Below are 16,091 nucleotides of genomic sequence, written 5' to 3'. Positions count from 1 at the left end.
CGCCTTAACTACATAGCACATGAACATTATTTTACACAACTCGGACATTACATTATTAATCATGGACACAAAAACTGCAGCTATGGAAAATCAAATCAGACCACCTTCAAGATCTATTTAAAATGCCATAGGATGAAGTTGTTTGTAATCATTTAGTTTTTTTTATTAGTGTGATTTATCGTGGGTTAAAAATAGTCACCGGAAGTACATGTACGTCATACATAAACACCCGTTTAGGAGATTAGATAAAGAGCTGTCAGTTCTCACCATAATAGTTAAAACTAGATAATGTAAAGGCAATTTGCTGAAAATTTCAGTCAAATTGATCCACTATGAACCGAGAATTAAGCGATTGAAATTTCGGCCTAGCCTCGATCATCATTAATAAAGTCTTTACGATAAAAAAAACATAGTCTCGATTATCCATTTCATGATTAAATATGAATGGAAGTCGAGCAGCAAATGGGATCATAATCCAGTAAATATCGCAGGCTAGCGATGCCATCGAGAGTTGATTATGGTCTGGATAAGTTAATTAATGTCTAATTAATAATTTAGATAACATTTCAGGCCTAAAGAAAGACCTGCAATTGGCAGATTTATCTCTTGCATAATGTATGTTTGACATTGTTATTAATTTTTCTTTCAGGTTCTGACAGAATAACTTTTACGTTTTATCTACTAGCTTTCCTGACTGTTGTCGCAAGATATTCCTTATGATTTTAGTTTCCTAATTTATTTTTACAATTTGTACATCATATAAATATAAGTAACAGTAACTATATATACATGTATATATATATATATATATTGTTACTGTTACTTATTCATTCATAGGGTTGGGGGGGGGGGGGGTAACGTCAACCAATATTTAAATGAGTGTATAGTTTGTACTATCTATTTTTCTACAATATTCCCGTCACCTTGTGATCCATCTTACATATTTTCTTGAGTCCCACTTATTCTTGATTTTAAAATATCTATGTCTTGTTATCATTAAAATAATTTGTTTTGGAATTTTTTAAACGATCATTAAAATAATGTTGTTTTCATTTTTAAACGATTAGCAAGGTAAACTCATCTACTTTGGAGGAAACTAAACTTATAATCTAAGCACGATCGAGTATTATCGACACGAAACTCGGCATGCGTATTATTTGGACAGTTGTGCATCGATCGACGGGCGGACGGTTCATGTAGCACTCCTGTACTTGTTGTTCTTAAACCAACTTTGATCCACCTTTTTTGTTTAAACTATCTGACATTTCCATCACATTCGGCTGAAGAAAAGTAAAAAAATTAAACCGAAAGTTTAGGATGTTAGTTTTGCTTGTAGATGGGACTTGTGCAATAAATGCTAATACTAAATGGCTAACTTGTCCAGTAGTCGGCAGATTTTCGGTATATGTATATTGTTGGTGTATATGTTCTGCTTTGTAAATATATAGTATTATTGTTATCCATATACATAGTCTAAGCATATAGATATATATCAAGTTATTTAATTAAAAAGTCGAGGTTATTTATTCATATATCTAGTTACGTTCATTTATGGATGATTTTTTAAACTAAGAACTGGATGCATCCACATTGTTCTTCTCTGTCAATTCCAGTACGATCGACATGGAATTTGGCATGCTTATTCTTTATCGATTGGCGTCACAATTCCAAGATGGCTGCGATGACGTCATGTTCAGTTCTTGGGTCATTTAGTACTGTCGTACTTATTTGTATAAAATTATGAGTAATCACTTTAAATTACTGCAAGTTTTATTTGTATCATCAAGATATCTATGCTTTTATGTGTTTGTTTGTCGATGCGCTATTATATTCCTCAAATATTGGATTATTACTTTTTTTATGTATCATACGGTTGTCAAATCCTTATACATAAATAGTCCCTAATCATACTGGTACCATGTTATATTTGATTTCTTTTTGTACCATTTATAAAATTAATGTCAGACAATTTTATTGCAATAAGACAGACTAATGTTATGATTATTGAGCTCCTTGATTATGGAAGACAATTCAGCACTGCATTAAGTAATTAGATTAAATGGGTTTAAAGTCCCCCTTTTACGTACAACCGAACTAATGCCCATGGCCTTTATCGAGATACTTTATTGGTTCAGTGTTTAGTTCAAACTGATCCGAAATCGACTTTCATGCATTAAAGTCTACAAATTGATTTCGTAAATTCGACAATTACAAAAAAAAAAGTGTTTTAATCCTCGTAATTTTTAACTATGGTTTAAGAACGTCTAAATTAGAACCAAACACTTTAAATTAAGGATTAATAAATAATATTCTTAATAAAGAGCTGAAAAGTCGTCCATAAAGTTTATCAACTAGGATTTACCAGAATGTCCATATATGGTATTAAAATACAGATGTGACGTCACCCTTTGATGTTGGCGTACCATTATTTCAAATAATCGTACGGGCAACTTGCCAATCGTACCTTGTCAAATATTAGACTCGAGTGACGTATTTCACTGTAAACGCACGTGCGGAGTGTCTGTATTTTAAGATGTTTAATGGTCTCGAGCTGAGACATTGCGTAATATATTGTAAAAACACTCGGACCTGACGGTCCTCTTGTTGTTACCATATATTACTTAATGTCTCGCTCTCGACCATTAAACAATACTTAATAGCAATGGCATCAGTCTAGTGCATTTGGGGGTAATGTTATAAATATTTTATCTTTTGTTATGGAATATGTGTTTGTATTGGTTTTATTGCACCTGTTGATTGTTTTTATGAGTAGAAATGAATATATTAATTTCATTTTCTCATATCTATGCACAAATAAATTATTTTAAAAGTAGACAATGATTTCTTTTTTCGGAGAAGATTGTGGACTATTGAGATGGGTTCGTCCGTTGGTCTGCCTGTCCGTCCATCCGCCATACCTTTTGGACCTTGATAATTTTTGATTGAGGTAAAATGTTCAAACTTGGCGTAGATATTTATTAGCTAAATATCTTGAATGAATTCCACGATGAGCATTTCATACTTAGGATAAACAGCTGTCCATATTTCTGTTGTTCGGGGACTTGTTTTGGAACACAGTAATTTTGCTTCTATTTGAGGTAGATCGATCTAACGTGTAGAAGTAGATGTTCGCTATATACGGCCTCTGGCCTCCATTAAAATCGCTCCGGATATCTGCATTATCTGGACTAAGACAAGTAATTCTCGTCCTGCTGACTTCACTAATAAATCCACGACATTTCTTTCATTGGGCCCTTACATCAACAGTGCAAAGGGAGCATATTCCGGCACAAACCCCCTGGTAGCCTCACCAGAGCTGCGAAAAGCACTAATTGGGGGCCGCCTTTAATATCGGTGCCCCTGACTGCATCCCAGTCAGCCCCCCCCCTCCACCGTTTTAATTCGACCCTTCTATGAGGAGCCAGACTTGTAGTTCTCGTCCTTTTGACTTCGATGTTAAATATCTAGGGCATGTTTTGGTCTAGAACATTCAGTGAAGATGCCAGTGATTTTAAAATTTATAACCACAAATAGCCCAACATGTCATGTTAAAAAAAAAAATTGAAGGTGGGGGGGGGGGGGGGTACTTTTTCGATTTTTATTACGCCCGGTTTAAGAATCTACAGGCAGTGACGTCATTTTGTAGATGATTCATTAATTCTGTTTACTTCGAAGTTCCTTGTTTCTCAATATAATATTATGAATAGTCACTATTATACAGATTTTGTTTTAAAAAATAATGTTATTGCGCTTGCTTTATGAAAACATCAAAACTGTGTCAATTTAATATTACACGACAACAGCTTCTCATGATTGCATATTCTAAATGGTTTATTATTAAATATTACACATTTTACACGGGATTAATATGCAAATCATCAAAGTAGGCCGTTCCAAAGGGATATGTTCCCACAGCCACCCAGCCATGAGAGATAGATATTGGAATACTTATGTTGAACAGCATATTATTATTAACTGCTCCCCATACATGATCTCCCTGCAAAATACAACAAAGATCCAAAAGATATAAATGAAACATGAATTGAGGCTTAACGTCTTACTTTTCAGGTCTAATGAAGACTTCCATATAATGCCATGCAGTGTAACGTGAGGAAAATTTTTCCCGGAGAGCGGTGTTTATACCTACTTTCGTCGAATTCAAATTTACCTGTGGTCTTCTCATCCAAACGACTAGACGTTGTCCGTCCTGCACCCAGTGGCGGCGCCAGCCGTCGGTGATTGGAGGGGCAAAGCTGGGGCAAAGTCCAAGGTTAAGGGGGCAAAGGCACGAGCTTCAACTAGGGGTAGGGGCCTCCCCCAGAAAATTTTGAAAAACAGGTTGCGGGAAATGCAGCCTGGCAGTATTTCAGGCGCTTATCCATGAGGTAAAGTGTCAAACGAACGGACTTGCGAATCACGACGAAGCCCACTCAGGAGCGTCAAAGTAGGGAGTCCTCCCCCAGAAAGTTTTGAAAAATAGACTGCCTGAAATGCTGTCTTACATTATTCTGTCAGGCACCGATCGTCGAGATAAATAGGTCTGACCAGATACCGTCCGTCGCCTGATCACTAGTTTATCCGACTAGAGAACAAAATGTCAAATGAACGGACTTGCGAACCTCAACGAATTCCCCTTGCGAGCGCCAAAGTAGCGAGTCCATTGGGGACCTCGCCAAGACAATTTTGAAAAATAGACTGTCGGAAATGCTCTACAACGTGCAAGTTTATGACTGAGTGGGGATGTGGGATTTATTCACCGTAGAAGGTATTGATTACCGAAACGTATCACAAATACTTTTTTTTATTTTCTAAAATTATTTGGGGGGGGGGCAAACAGAGGACAGACCAGATGGCAATTTGCCTCGCCCCCCCCTGGCGCCGCCACTGCCTGCACCACAGACAGGAGATGGGGGGGGGGGCGGGCAGGCCGGAAAAAAAACAGGAAACTTTTTTCTCGGCGAACACGGGATCGAACCCTAGACCTTCTGGGTAGTTAGCTAGCGCCTCATTCAATAAGCCACTGAATATTCTCTGAAACTTGTATTCCATAACATTGGGTCCCTCGCGGAATTAATTATTAACAACATGTTTTGATTGTAAGGTTTCTTATCTAGCTTTGTCAAGCGAATGTTCTTAAAAAGACGAGCCTGATGATATGTTTTCGAAATCCCATTATTCACAAGAAAACGATACTAGAACATGGTTTCGTGTACATTCTACATAAACACGTCGTACAGTGAGAAAACTAGTCGCTAACCACACATGGAAAAAAAACGTGTGTCACTTATATTTTCCAGCTTACAAACTTTCACAAAAAATAATCATGGACCTTTCATAAAAAAATTAGGATAAATGCATTGGAATAATTGAGATATAAAAAAATAATAATTGCACTTGTAACGTCTTATTCACTGGGCCACCGCTTCTTCACAATAACAATAGAATAAATTACCTTAGCTTGTAGTTTAATAACATCCCAATCATTGGTGACAGTTGGTACTTTTCCCGAAGCCAGTACGTTCTTTCTCACTATATATGAACAAATAATATGATTTTAAATTGTGTCTTATACTCACCCAATAAAAATCAAAAATGGTTAGCTATTATTTCCAAGAAAGTAAAATAAAACAAAAAAAAATATCTTTTGTTGTCAATTTAAACAATCAGTTGTTTGTGGAATGAAAATATGAAATGAAATGGGGTTTTACGTTCGACTTAACTGGATTAATGAAGACGGACACACGCCATGCAGTGTGCTATGATGGAAATGCTGCGCGGACAGCGGTGTTTCTGTCCGAACTCACCGAGCTACAGTGGCTCCCATAAATATTTGAGGATTAAAGAGACTACTACCGGTCATTGCATCGGGATTATTATACAGAGCAACTGATTATTGAAAATTATGACATCAAAATTCTAAACCTAACCCTTTAAGGTTGGGTGGGGTGATATCATTTAAATTAAAATCTATCAATTCATGTCTGATATTCAAGGAATATGATAGTAACATTTAAAAATTCAAAAAATAAATTATTTTCAACATACACAAATCCGATGATAGGAGATAGCGTTGCTCTCTTGGAAAGAAAAACAAGAAAAGTCCAGATTCGATGTCTGCTTGACAACCACAAGCTGTTGTTCTTACAGAAAGATAAACCGAATCAGTTGTGTTTTCTCCATCTAATTTTACAGAAACATCAGTACGGATATCTTGCCTTAGGAATAAAAATATAGTATCAGCATTATTAAATATTAATACAGTAACACCCGTATTAAATATAAAAACAGTATTAAATACAAATACACTAACACCATCTATATTAAATATGAATACAGTATTAATTATGAATACAGCATTAATTAAAAATACAGTATTAAATATCAATACAGTATTAATTATAAATACAGTTTTAATTATAAATACAGTTTTAATTATAAATGCAGTATTAAATAATACTGTATTTATATAATTACAGTATTAAATATTTGACAGTAACATCATCTATATTAAATGTAAATACAGTATTTGATATAAATACAGTATTTAATACAAATACAGTATTTAATACAAATACAGTATTTAATACAAATACAGTATTTAATACAATTACAGTATCTAATACAAATACAGTATCTAATACAAATACAGCATTTAATACAAATACAGCATTTAATACAAATACAGTATTTAATACAAATACAATATTGTATTAAATATAAATACAGCATTAAACATAAATACAGTATTAAACATAAATACATTATAAAACATAAATACAGTATAAAACATAAATACAGTATTAAATATAAATACAGATATAAAGACAGTATTAAATATAAAGACAGTATTAAATATAAAGACAGTATTAAATATAAATACAGTAACATCATCTATATTACATAAAAGGACTATATTAAACATAAATACAGTAACACAATAATTGGTGTACGACCACTTAACAATCTGCATCCTCTGTCAATGAAACCTTGTGTCAAAACAATATATATGGGGGATTTATCCTGGGGTTGTTCGGCTTATCATTAGGAATAAACCCTATCCAAAGTTTGATCCCCCCCGCCCTCATTAATTTAATGCCACCTCTGGTCAAAAAGCTCATATATGCCCGATATGTTCTTAGCACATTATAACATTAAAAAAGGTGTTAGTATTCTTTACCATGTGTAATCTCCAATAACATTTAAAGATGTATTGTAAGTGCCTATTAGACAATAGAACCAATGAACGGGTGTCTCTAATACAGCTTGTTTCATAAACTTTACATTATTGACCTGGTCTACTTCAAACGATCCAACCTGTTGAGCTAAATTAAATGGTTCCTCTCCAACTTCATAGCCTGAATATATATATCAAAATACAATACTTTCAAAGATATAATTCTAAAAGCATGTATAAACTTCAAAGTTGTACGAGAAGCTTGGGAACCTGCCACGGATTAGGCTCAACTAATTTAATATTCAGTTCTTCCTGGTCTTAATAAATAAATAGCCACTCGGATTATATGAAAGGCGTTTAAAATTTCAAAACTAAAAAATCTGGTATTAAAAGCTTTTGAAAAGTACATCCAAACACCTTTGGTTTTTAAATTAGTCTTATTATTGAATAAATTAGTCTTATTATTAAATAAATTAGTCAGCAAAATTTGAACACGTGTTCCGGAAGATCAGGCAATAAAATTGGTGTGACCACGAGTGATAATTTTAAATGTAAAGGGAAACGAATACAAACCACGTTTGGTCCCAGGCATTAGACCACTAATTAATTCAATGGTAGCAGGTACATGTTCAGTCTGGTGTGGGTGTATGCAATCGCCTTTTGTGTCGAAAGCGTAAGAACGTAAATTGACGTGTCTCTAACAGGTGGGAATGGAGGTCTCGAATCCTAACCCCCCCCCCCCTCATTTCCACCATGTACTGGACTAGCCTCTCAAACACACCTGGCTCTCCTAGCACGTTTCCCAGGAAGCAATAGTAAACAATAATGATAATTGTATGTACATAAATAGAAACTACCCAGTAACCAAACTCAATCTGTTGGCCGAGTTGGCATTATAAATCTATATGCAAAGATTACCTTCGAAATCTTCAATATATGGAAGTGGAAACCGTTTGGAACCCGGTATTGATGGAAAACTGCCCTTAAAACCTGACTTAAGAGTTGACAAAGTCCAAACTTCGTCCTTTCCAAGGTATACAGATAAAGAGCCATTTTGTATCTATAAAATAATTTATTTATCTCGTTTACAGCGGTCAAAAATGTAAATATGTCTGGATAGTATCTGGCCAAATGCTATATTCAGTCATAAACTGGACTCTTGATATCAGAGAATAACTAGTAATAAATATTTGCCGTTGCTCTTCTTAATACCAAGAATAAATCTCTTACAAACTACAATACTCAGAAAGTTGAATCTCCAGAAATAATATTAGATCAAATATGGCTCGATTCCGTTTAGTATTTACAAATATATGACGAATTAGAAATGGGATAAGGTTAAAACAAGCCAGAGAGAGAAAGGATCTCTAAATAATAATAAAATTAATGATTTTCTTACCGTTGAAGGTCCTCTGTTTTCAAATGAAACAGAAGGAAATTTGTAATAACCTATTTTACTATACCATGTATTCAATGACGTAAATCTTTGTTTCTGAAAATGAACGAATGGAATTTCATTAAATAAAAAATACATACTGGGATTGCCCAGTCTGGATTTCATTTTTCAGCGATGCAGAACGGAGGACCTTGCAAGGAAAGGCGTCTAGTCGTTCGAATGGGACGATAACCTAGGGTCCACCCTTTTGTTCATTGTATACCATCGACATCAGGTTAAAGATCCCAACAGATGGAAATCAAAAGAAGAAAAGGTCATGGCGCGGCTTTCAGAGCAAATAACCTATTTCCATCTTCATTAGATTTACTCGTGTTGAAAAACAGGCCGGTAAAACCAATTTTAATTTATTTGGAACACTAGCTATTTAATTCTCTATTACTCACCAGGATTCCTGCCAGTTTAAAAGTTGCTGTTTGTCCAGCAACTACATTATAAGGTGCCAGTGGTGGGCGTGTGCAGATCGAAGAATCGTGGCTCTAAAAAAGAAAATACATTCATATAAAAAGATGTTTACAGACACAGACTGAACGTTCCAAATTTCCAATTAATTAAATTTTGTAATCAATAAAAGGTAAAAAAAAGAAAGAAGAGTGACATTACGTTTTAGAAATGGGTAGAGGGGGAATCAATACAAATATATTTATTACCAATGTCTCTATTATGATAGTTAAATCTTGTTCATCTGGACTGATTAATACAACGTAACTACCTCCTTCATTTAATTTACCAACACCATATCCATGTTTTAAATATTTCCAACCAATAGATGTGAATTGGGTCGTATGAGCTGAGAAAGATAATATTCATGTCGGTCTTAGTTTTATGAGTATATACTTTTCAAAGATTAGGTTTCTGTTCACGAGAGTTTGGTAATTTGGTGAACTGGCACGTTGGTTATTGTAAATATTTGTGGCTGTATATGAACTATGATAGAAACTGTGAATTTCAGTTTTCGTAGCAGATACCTTTCAGTGAATAGCTTTTTGACCAGATGAAATTGAAAATAGACCGATTTATGTCAATATTCGTGCCATTTGATTCTACCCATATTTGCTACACTAGTTACGCAACACTCAGTTCTTACATTAAGCATTGAAACGCATTCGGGGCAGTGGTAATGCCAAAAGACAAATAAAACCTAGCAGAAAAATGTCATTTGAGAATAAGTTTATACTATGTTATTAATTTTAGGATGAAATGGGTAAAACGGACTTACCTGTCACCCATATATTTTGGGGAACAATATAATGACCAGACCAGGGCTCAGATGCCGTCATAATACCAGAATTATACCACGGTAATCCATAATAATAACTTGATATTATATTCCAAATTATTGTACTAGAAAAAAAATCAAAATCTTAAGTAAATAGGACTCTCTGACACAACTTCTATTTTCAAAGGCGACTACTACTACTACTACTACTACGCACGCTTCCACCTGGGTTGAAAACTCATCCAAGGGAGGTATCGACTAAAATTTCACTTTATGATTTTGAAGCAATAAATGTGTTAACTTTCACAAATTGCAGTGTACATTAGCCAGTTCTGCTATAAAAAATAAAACCTATGACAAAAATAACTTACGATGTCATATAGCCATTCACATAATTTTGATTCAGAGTCTGAAAATACAAAAATAAAATCATAACCATTAGCTATGGGAACTTATACAGCATCATTTATTATTACTTAAGCTTCACCTGTATAACCAATTTAATCAATTTCACTCAATATATTTGTTGTTCGCTATTGAACATTTGCAAAGTTTCAATCTTAAGACAGAACATTCGCTTTACATTTACGCGACCTTACCCTTGCAAGACAACCAGGGCCCACTAGCGGATCTACACAAGACCAATCTTCGGATGCCCACAGTGGTTTATTCATATTTACAGCTTCTGGGGTTGAACTTGTTCCTGGATAATGAGACCTGGAATAAATTAGAATGTTACTAAACTCACTCTGGCCAAACACCCTGGACCTGTCAATTCATCAGGACACCCCCAATCTTCAGATGCCCACAATGGTTTATTTAGAGTGAAAGCTGTCTGGGTTGAGTAGGTACCTGGATAATGGGATCTGAAGGTGGAATATGGTACAAAATAAACTTATATGAAACATTTAAAAGGCAGCCACACCACTTTGGTTTTCTGTTCTTTGGGATCTTGATAAATATATAGCTACTTGAATCATGTGAAAGATGTTTTGTTTACAATTTCAAAACTTAAAAATGTCAAACTAAAAGCTTTTGAACGGTGCAACCAAGTACTTTTGTTTTTTTAAATAGGTATTTTTCCCGAAGAAACAAGACGGTAGATTTTTATATGTGTTCTCGAAGAACAGAAAATCAAATTGGTATGGTCTATTATATCAAATAAAAAAAATATTCGAAAAATAGTGCAGATGTCAACAATTTGCAATTGTATAAGTTCTATGTTAATAGCTTTTCGCATTCCAGAACACCATGGTCAAATGATCTATATTTCGTTTCGTTTTTTATACGTTCGACGGCCTCTACTACATGAAGATCTGACCAGGTGTAGTGGGAGGTCGTGTCAGGGGTCATACGAGCGGCATACGAGATTTGCTAATCTCTCTCATCCAGAACTCTCCGTACCAGACCGTTTCATTTGCTAATCTCTCTCTTCCAGAACGCGAGTTATATATAACAACTCTTCCATATCCTTGTGTAGTATAGACAAGTAAAACGAAATTTTGAACTAAAAAAAACGAAACGAAATAGGATCTGTATTTTAATCAGATTGTGCTTTAGCATAACGTGCCATATGAGAAACGGGTACTAAACTGGGGATGTGGTATATTGCCCGAGATGGAAAATTAACTACGAAACAATGGAAGTGATGACATTAGTCAGATATTTGTACACCCAGTCTGAGTTAGTGTGTAACATGTTTGTTTGTTACATCTCATGATTGTATTGGGTATGCTTCGTCAGTCATGTAAATATATCACAATTTTACAGCCAGTTAAACTTCTATCTGCTTTTTTTTTTCTAGATTACAACATACTAACCCGAGGCCAAAAATCGCATCTTTTAATTCAGCATCTTTGTCCATATCACCTGCTATATGCCAACCATTTTGATCACTGGCTATGATCATAGTTTTACCAAAACCAGCATTATCAAGAGACTTCCTTAGTGTCTGTCAACAGATTTTAAGCTTCTATAATTCAACATACTAACCCGACGCCAAATATAGCATTGTTTAATTCAGCATCTTTGGTCATATCGCCAACAATATCCCAGTTATTGTCGCTAGCTATAATCTTAGTTTTATTAAAACCTGCATTGTCTAGAGTTTTCCTTAGTGTCTGTATAAACAAAATTTCAAGAATTACTTTCAGAAAGTACAATTCATTCTGCAGTCAATGTGACTGTCGGTTTGTTTCCTATTTAGCTCAAAATTTGTTTTCAGTCATAAACGTTTCGGTTACAGACGTTAAAAAGGGCAATCCTGTGATAGTTTGATAAGCTAACGGTGTGAGGTTAGGGTTAAGAATGAGGCGAGGGGGTCTAAACACTAGAACCCCCTACATTCTGAAAGCATCCTACACGAAACGAACTCATAAGGGCGACGGCCAGTTCTCTTGATAGAAATAAAGACAAGTTATGGTCGTTGTTTACATTAATTTGGTAATCACAAAGAAATAAAATATTATTGCTTACCTTTATATAAGTTATATTGTAGGGGCTTTCGTTCCAAATCTTCAAATAAAAATGTAGTTAATGATCAGACATGTGGACATTTTCATTTGAAAGGTTTTTCTGGCAATTTCGAAAAATGGTGTTATGATCCTTTGTATTGTTACCTATTTCATAGTTGCTATGCTCACAGTATCCTTGAATTGAATTATACTTACTCCTATATAATCCATAGTGAGATTATGATACACATGTGCTCCATTAACCCATTTAACTATATAATCAGCTGTTGACTGTATATTACCCCACGGTCTGTCGTAAGCGTCCTTTAAAAATCCTGGAAATCCCCATGGTAATCCATACAGTTTAATATCTGGATTCCTCTATAAAGAAAAGGCGACCAGTTAATAATAAAAATAAAGTCTATGCTTAAGCGGTCAAATTATAAAAATTGTCAAAAAAATAAAACGACACTGACACTATAAACCTCAGAACGCCTCGTACGGCATTTTTGTCCAAACGTGGCAAAAACGTGCTAATAAAATTTTTGCCACAATTTTGCCACGTTGTAACGTGGTAAAAACAAAAACAAAATTATGGCAAAAATTTTAATACGTTTTTGCCACGTTTGGACAAAAATGCCGAACGAGGCATTCTGAGGTTTGTAGTGTGACACTACAACAATATAGTATAGAGAGCTGCCCGATAGAACATAATACCCAAAGCTTCTCTGTTGTTCTCTCAAACGTTATCCTAGGTTGTAGTCCGCCGTTTCTCAGATGGTTTAACAATGGTTTACGTTAGTGGATATCGCTGGCCATTCAGGGTCAATCGTGACTAAATTGTGGCCGGCGGGACAGGGGCTTTGATGATGGATTGATACGAAAAATTACCAACCTTTTTAGCTTCTTTCATCATCCACCATTCATAACCACGATTATAATTCTCATCCCAACTATTGTGCATGTGAGATGCTTCTGTTCCATCTACACGTAAAATAATTTTTTGTATAGACATAAAGTGATCAATGACGGTTGTCATTTCATTTTTCAAAACAATAAACAAAATCAAAATAAAAATGAAAAGTAAATCCGATTAACTAATTAATATGTAAATAATATTTAATTATTTTACAGTACTAAACATACGTGTACTTTAAGGTTCTAAACATACGTGTACTTTAAGGTACTAAACATACCTGTACTTAAGATACAAAACATACGGGTACTTTATACTATAAAAAAAACCCGATGAACTAATTGATATGTAAAATATTTAATTCCCTTAGGTTACTAAACATACCTATCCTTTATACTTCTAAAAATAGTATTTAATTCCGTTACGGTACTAAACATACCTGTACTTTTAGTATTTAATTCCGTTACGGTACTAAACATACCTGTACTTTTAGTATTTAATTCCGTTACGGTACTAAACATACCTGTACTTTTAGTATTTAATTCCGTCACGGTACTAAACATACCTGTACTTTAATGTACTAAACATACCTGTAGTGTATGGTATGATAATAAACACACATGTACTTTATGGTGCGATACTAAATATACCTATAGTTTATGATAATAAACACACCTGAACATTATGATAATAAACATACCTGTACTTTGTATATCACCACCTATTTCCACCTTGAATATTTGTAAAGAGGCACCAAAATTTGGCTACAATATACATATAAAAAAATAATCATTGCAATAGAATTTAGAGCATTGACCCCCGCAAACTAGGGTACCGTGTGGAAAGCAGCGTTACTGGGGAAAATTACAGGTAAATGTCACAGGTAATCAGGCTCTGGTCGTCCACTCATTTAATCAAAGTTTCCCCAGTGACGCTGCTTTCAACACGGGACCAAAGTCAACCCCGTTATCAGAATATATTGATTGCAACGTATATTGCTTTAGTAGTTGGGTGCGGCATGACGAGATGGGTGCGAGAGCGGTTCGTCTCCGTCGACGATCTCCAAAAACAAAGCCTATATGACAGGGGAAGCTAGAAAGAGTTTGCACGCCCGGAAGATGCGACTCTAGGAAAGAAAGGATGATCACGAGGATAATTTTTAATAAATATAACACGACAAAATTCGTTAAGCATATCTAGGTGTTTACTCGTATTCTTTATTGTATTTTTACAAAGTGAAATCCATGACAATATGATGTGTTTGTTTAGGAATTACAGCAATTGCATTATGCAATTTGAAATCAGAAGAACAAACTTTTATATTTTACCTTAAATAGATAATCTAGTATCTGTGATCTCTGCTCTGTTGGGTAGTTAATCAACAATTTAGATGTTGCCTGTATTAAAATAAAAATGTCGTATTATTGAAACATTCAAACTAAGGATTGATCAATAAAAAGTTCACGTCTTCAAAGTTTTATAGGTTCTTTTACGTGCACGCTAACGAATAAACGGGATATCGGTTTTCTTCCAATCCGCTTTCCGTCCTGCACCACTGATAATGAATACCGGGATGGAGCTAGCCCCTTACTCACTGACTTACCGCGGCTAACCAATCTTTACCTACATATACAATGGATGAATGTCAACAATTTACACTTAAAAGTACGCCTTACCCCTCCACCACTAATGGCGCCAATACCATCAAATGTTCTGCCATATCCAACGCTATTATCAATTTTATAACTTGCACCATTGATCCCGTATATACAACATAGATCTAAAACAAGTAATTTTATTAATACTTCCATTTCACACCCAAACACACTACTTCATTGATACAGGACTATTAAAATAGAACAAGAAAATATTTTATCAGTCTTTACTTATAGATTAGATACGAATAAAGAAAAAGGAGTCTATCTTTGATGATCATTGCAATGAAGGTCAAATGTTAGAGATCTGTCTTGGTGATCAGTACAATGAAGGTCAAATCTTAAAGATCTATCTTGGTGATCAGTGCAATGAAGGTCAAATATTAAAGAAATAGTTGTATTTTTTAAATTCATGTGCTACAATATGTTAAAATAAAGCCTAGGAATACACGGAATCCATGCACACACCTATTTCTATACATTGTAATTCACGATTTTCAGATGAGAAATTAGCACCTTCAAGTTTCATTTTCAAGTTGAAACATCAACGTTGAGCTTTACCAATTCCATGGAGCGTATAGAAAACCTGGGTGGTCGATATGCTACATTCCCGGTGTTATTATTACTTTAAGTGTTAAAATGGTTCCTATGATTGTATAATAGTGATTTGACAACCTATTAAAGTTGCAATTTCATATTGTTAAGTTATATTTTTAAAATTTATTAAAATAAAGCCTTAAAATAGATGGTATCTATAAACAGTCCTACCTTGTTAAAGAATAATCCTATTAATCCTATAATTCACTATTGCCAGTTGAGAAATTGGCAAAAATATCATTTTCCTTTTCAAATTCAAACGTTTGAGGATAGCTACTCCATGGTGGAGAATAGAAAACAAGGGAGGTAATTAGGAGGTAATTGTGGTATTATTTCCGGTGTAAATGAGTTTTAAGTGTGAGAATGACACCTATGATCGTATAATAGTGAGTTGACAACCTATTGAGCAAAAGACATAGAAATAATTATGTTTTGACTTTCTTAGAAAATATGAAATTGTAACTTTAAGCAATATGTTTTAATTTTCTTAGAAAATATGTGACTATCGCTTTAAAGATCTGTTTAGTGATTGGTGCAATGAGGGTCAAATGTTAAAGATCTATGTTTAGTGAATAGTGCAATGAAGGTCAAATGTTAAAGATTAGTGGATAACCCTGTGCTGCC

At 34.4% G+C, this 16,091-nt stretch overlaps 2 protein-coding genes and 1 long non-coding RNA gene across 4 annotated transcripts in view; 1 reads left to right on the top strand and 2 right to left on the bottom strand.

Annotated features, from left to right (window-relative positions):
* Nucleotides 1-2,832, top strand: part of LOC126815248 (uncharacterized) — a 40,087-nt gene extending 37,255 nt beyond the window's left edge. For both annotated transcript variants that reach the window (XM_050540810.2, XM_050540809.2), the window contains exon 13: nucleotides 650-2,832. In XM_050540810.2, coding sequence (XP_050396767.1) covers nucleotides 650-720 — 71 coding nt within the window. In that variant the 3' untranslated portion in view covers nucleotides 721-2,832. The remainder of the gene's footprint in view (nucleotides 1-649) is intronic.
* Nucleotides 2,833-3,862: 1,030 nt separating this feature from the next.
* Nucleotides 3,863-6,195, bottom strand: LOC130012269 (uncharacterized). The gene is made up of 3 exons (XR_008787659.1): nucleotides 6,046-6,195; nucleotides 5,453-5,529; nucleotides 3,863-3,997 (listed from the first exon to the last, which is right to left on the bottom strand). It is a non-coding gene; the product is annotated as an uncharacterized LOC130012269 (long non-coding RNA).
* A 2,119-nt stretch (nucleotides 6,196-8,314) lies between these two features.
* LOC126815295 (galactocerebrosidase-like) lies at nucleotides 8,315-15,026 on the bottom strand. The gene is made up of 14 exons (XM_050540862.1): nucleotides 14,892-15,026; nucleotides 14,544-14,612; nucleotides 13,916-13,979; nucleotides 13,195-13,283; nucleotides 12,516-12,680; nucleotides 12,322-12,360; nucleotides 11,667-11,797; nucleotides 10,595-10,712; nucleotides 10,218-10,255; nucleotides 9,847-9,971; nucleotides 9,278-9,417; nucleotides 9,014-9,106; nucleotides 8,574-8,666; nucleotides 8,315-8,350 (listed from the first exon to the last, which is right to left on the bottom strand). Exons 1-14 carry the CDS (start codon nucleotides 15,024-15,026, stop codon nucleotides 8,315-8,317), a joined length of 1,335 nt encoding a protein of 444 aa, XP_050396819.1.
* Nucleotides 15,027-16,091: the final 1,065 nt, after the last annotated feature.

This window comes from Patella vulgata, chromosome 3 (assembly GCF_932274485.2).
Source record: "Patella vulgata chromosome 3, xgPatVulg1.2, whole genome shotgun sequence".
NCBI classification, from domain to species: Eukaryota; Metazoa; Mollusca; class Gastropoda; family Patellidae; genus Patella; species Patella vulgata.
This window is presented reverse-complemented; position numbering and strand designations above follow the sequence as displayed.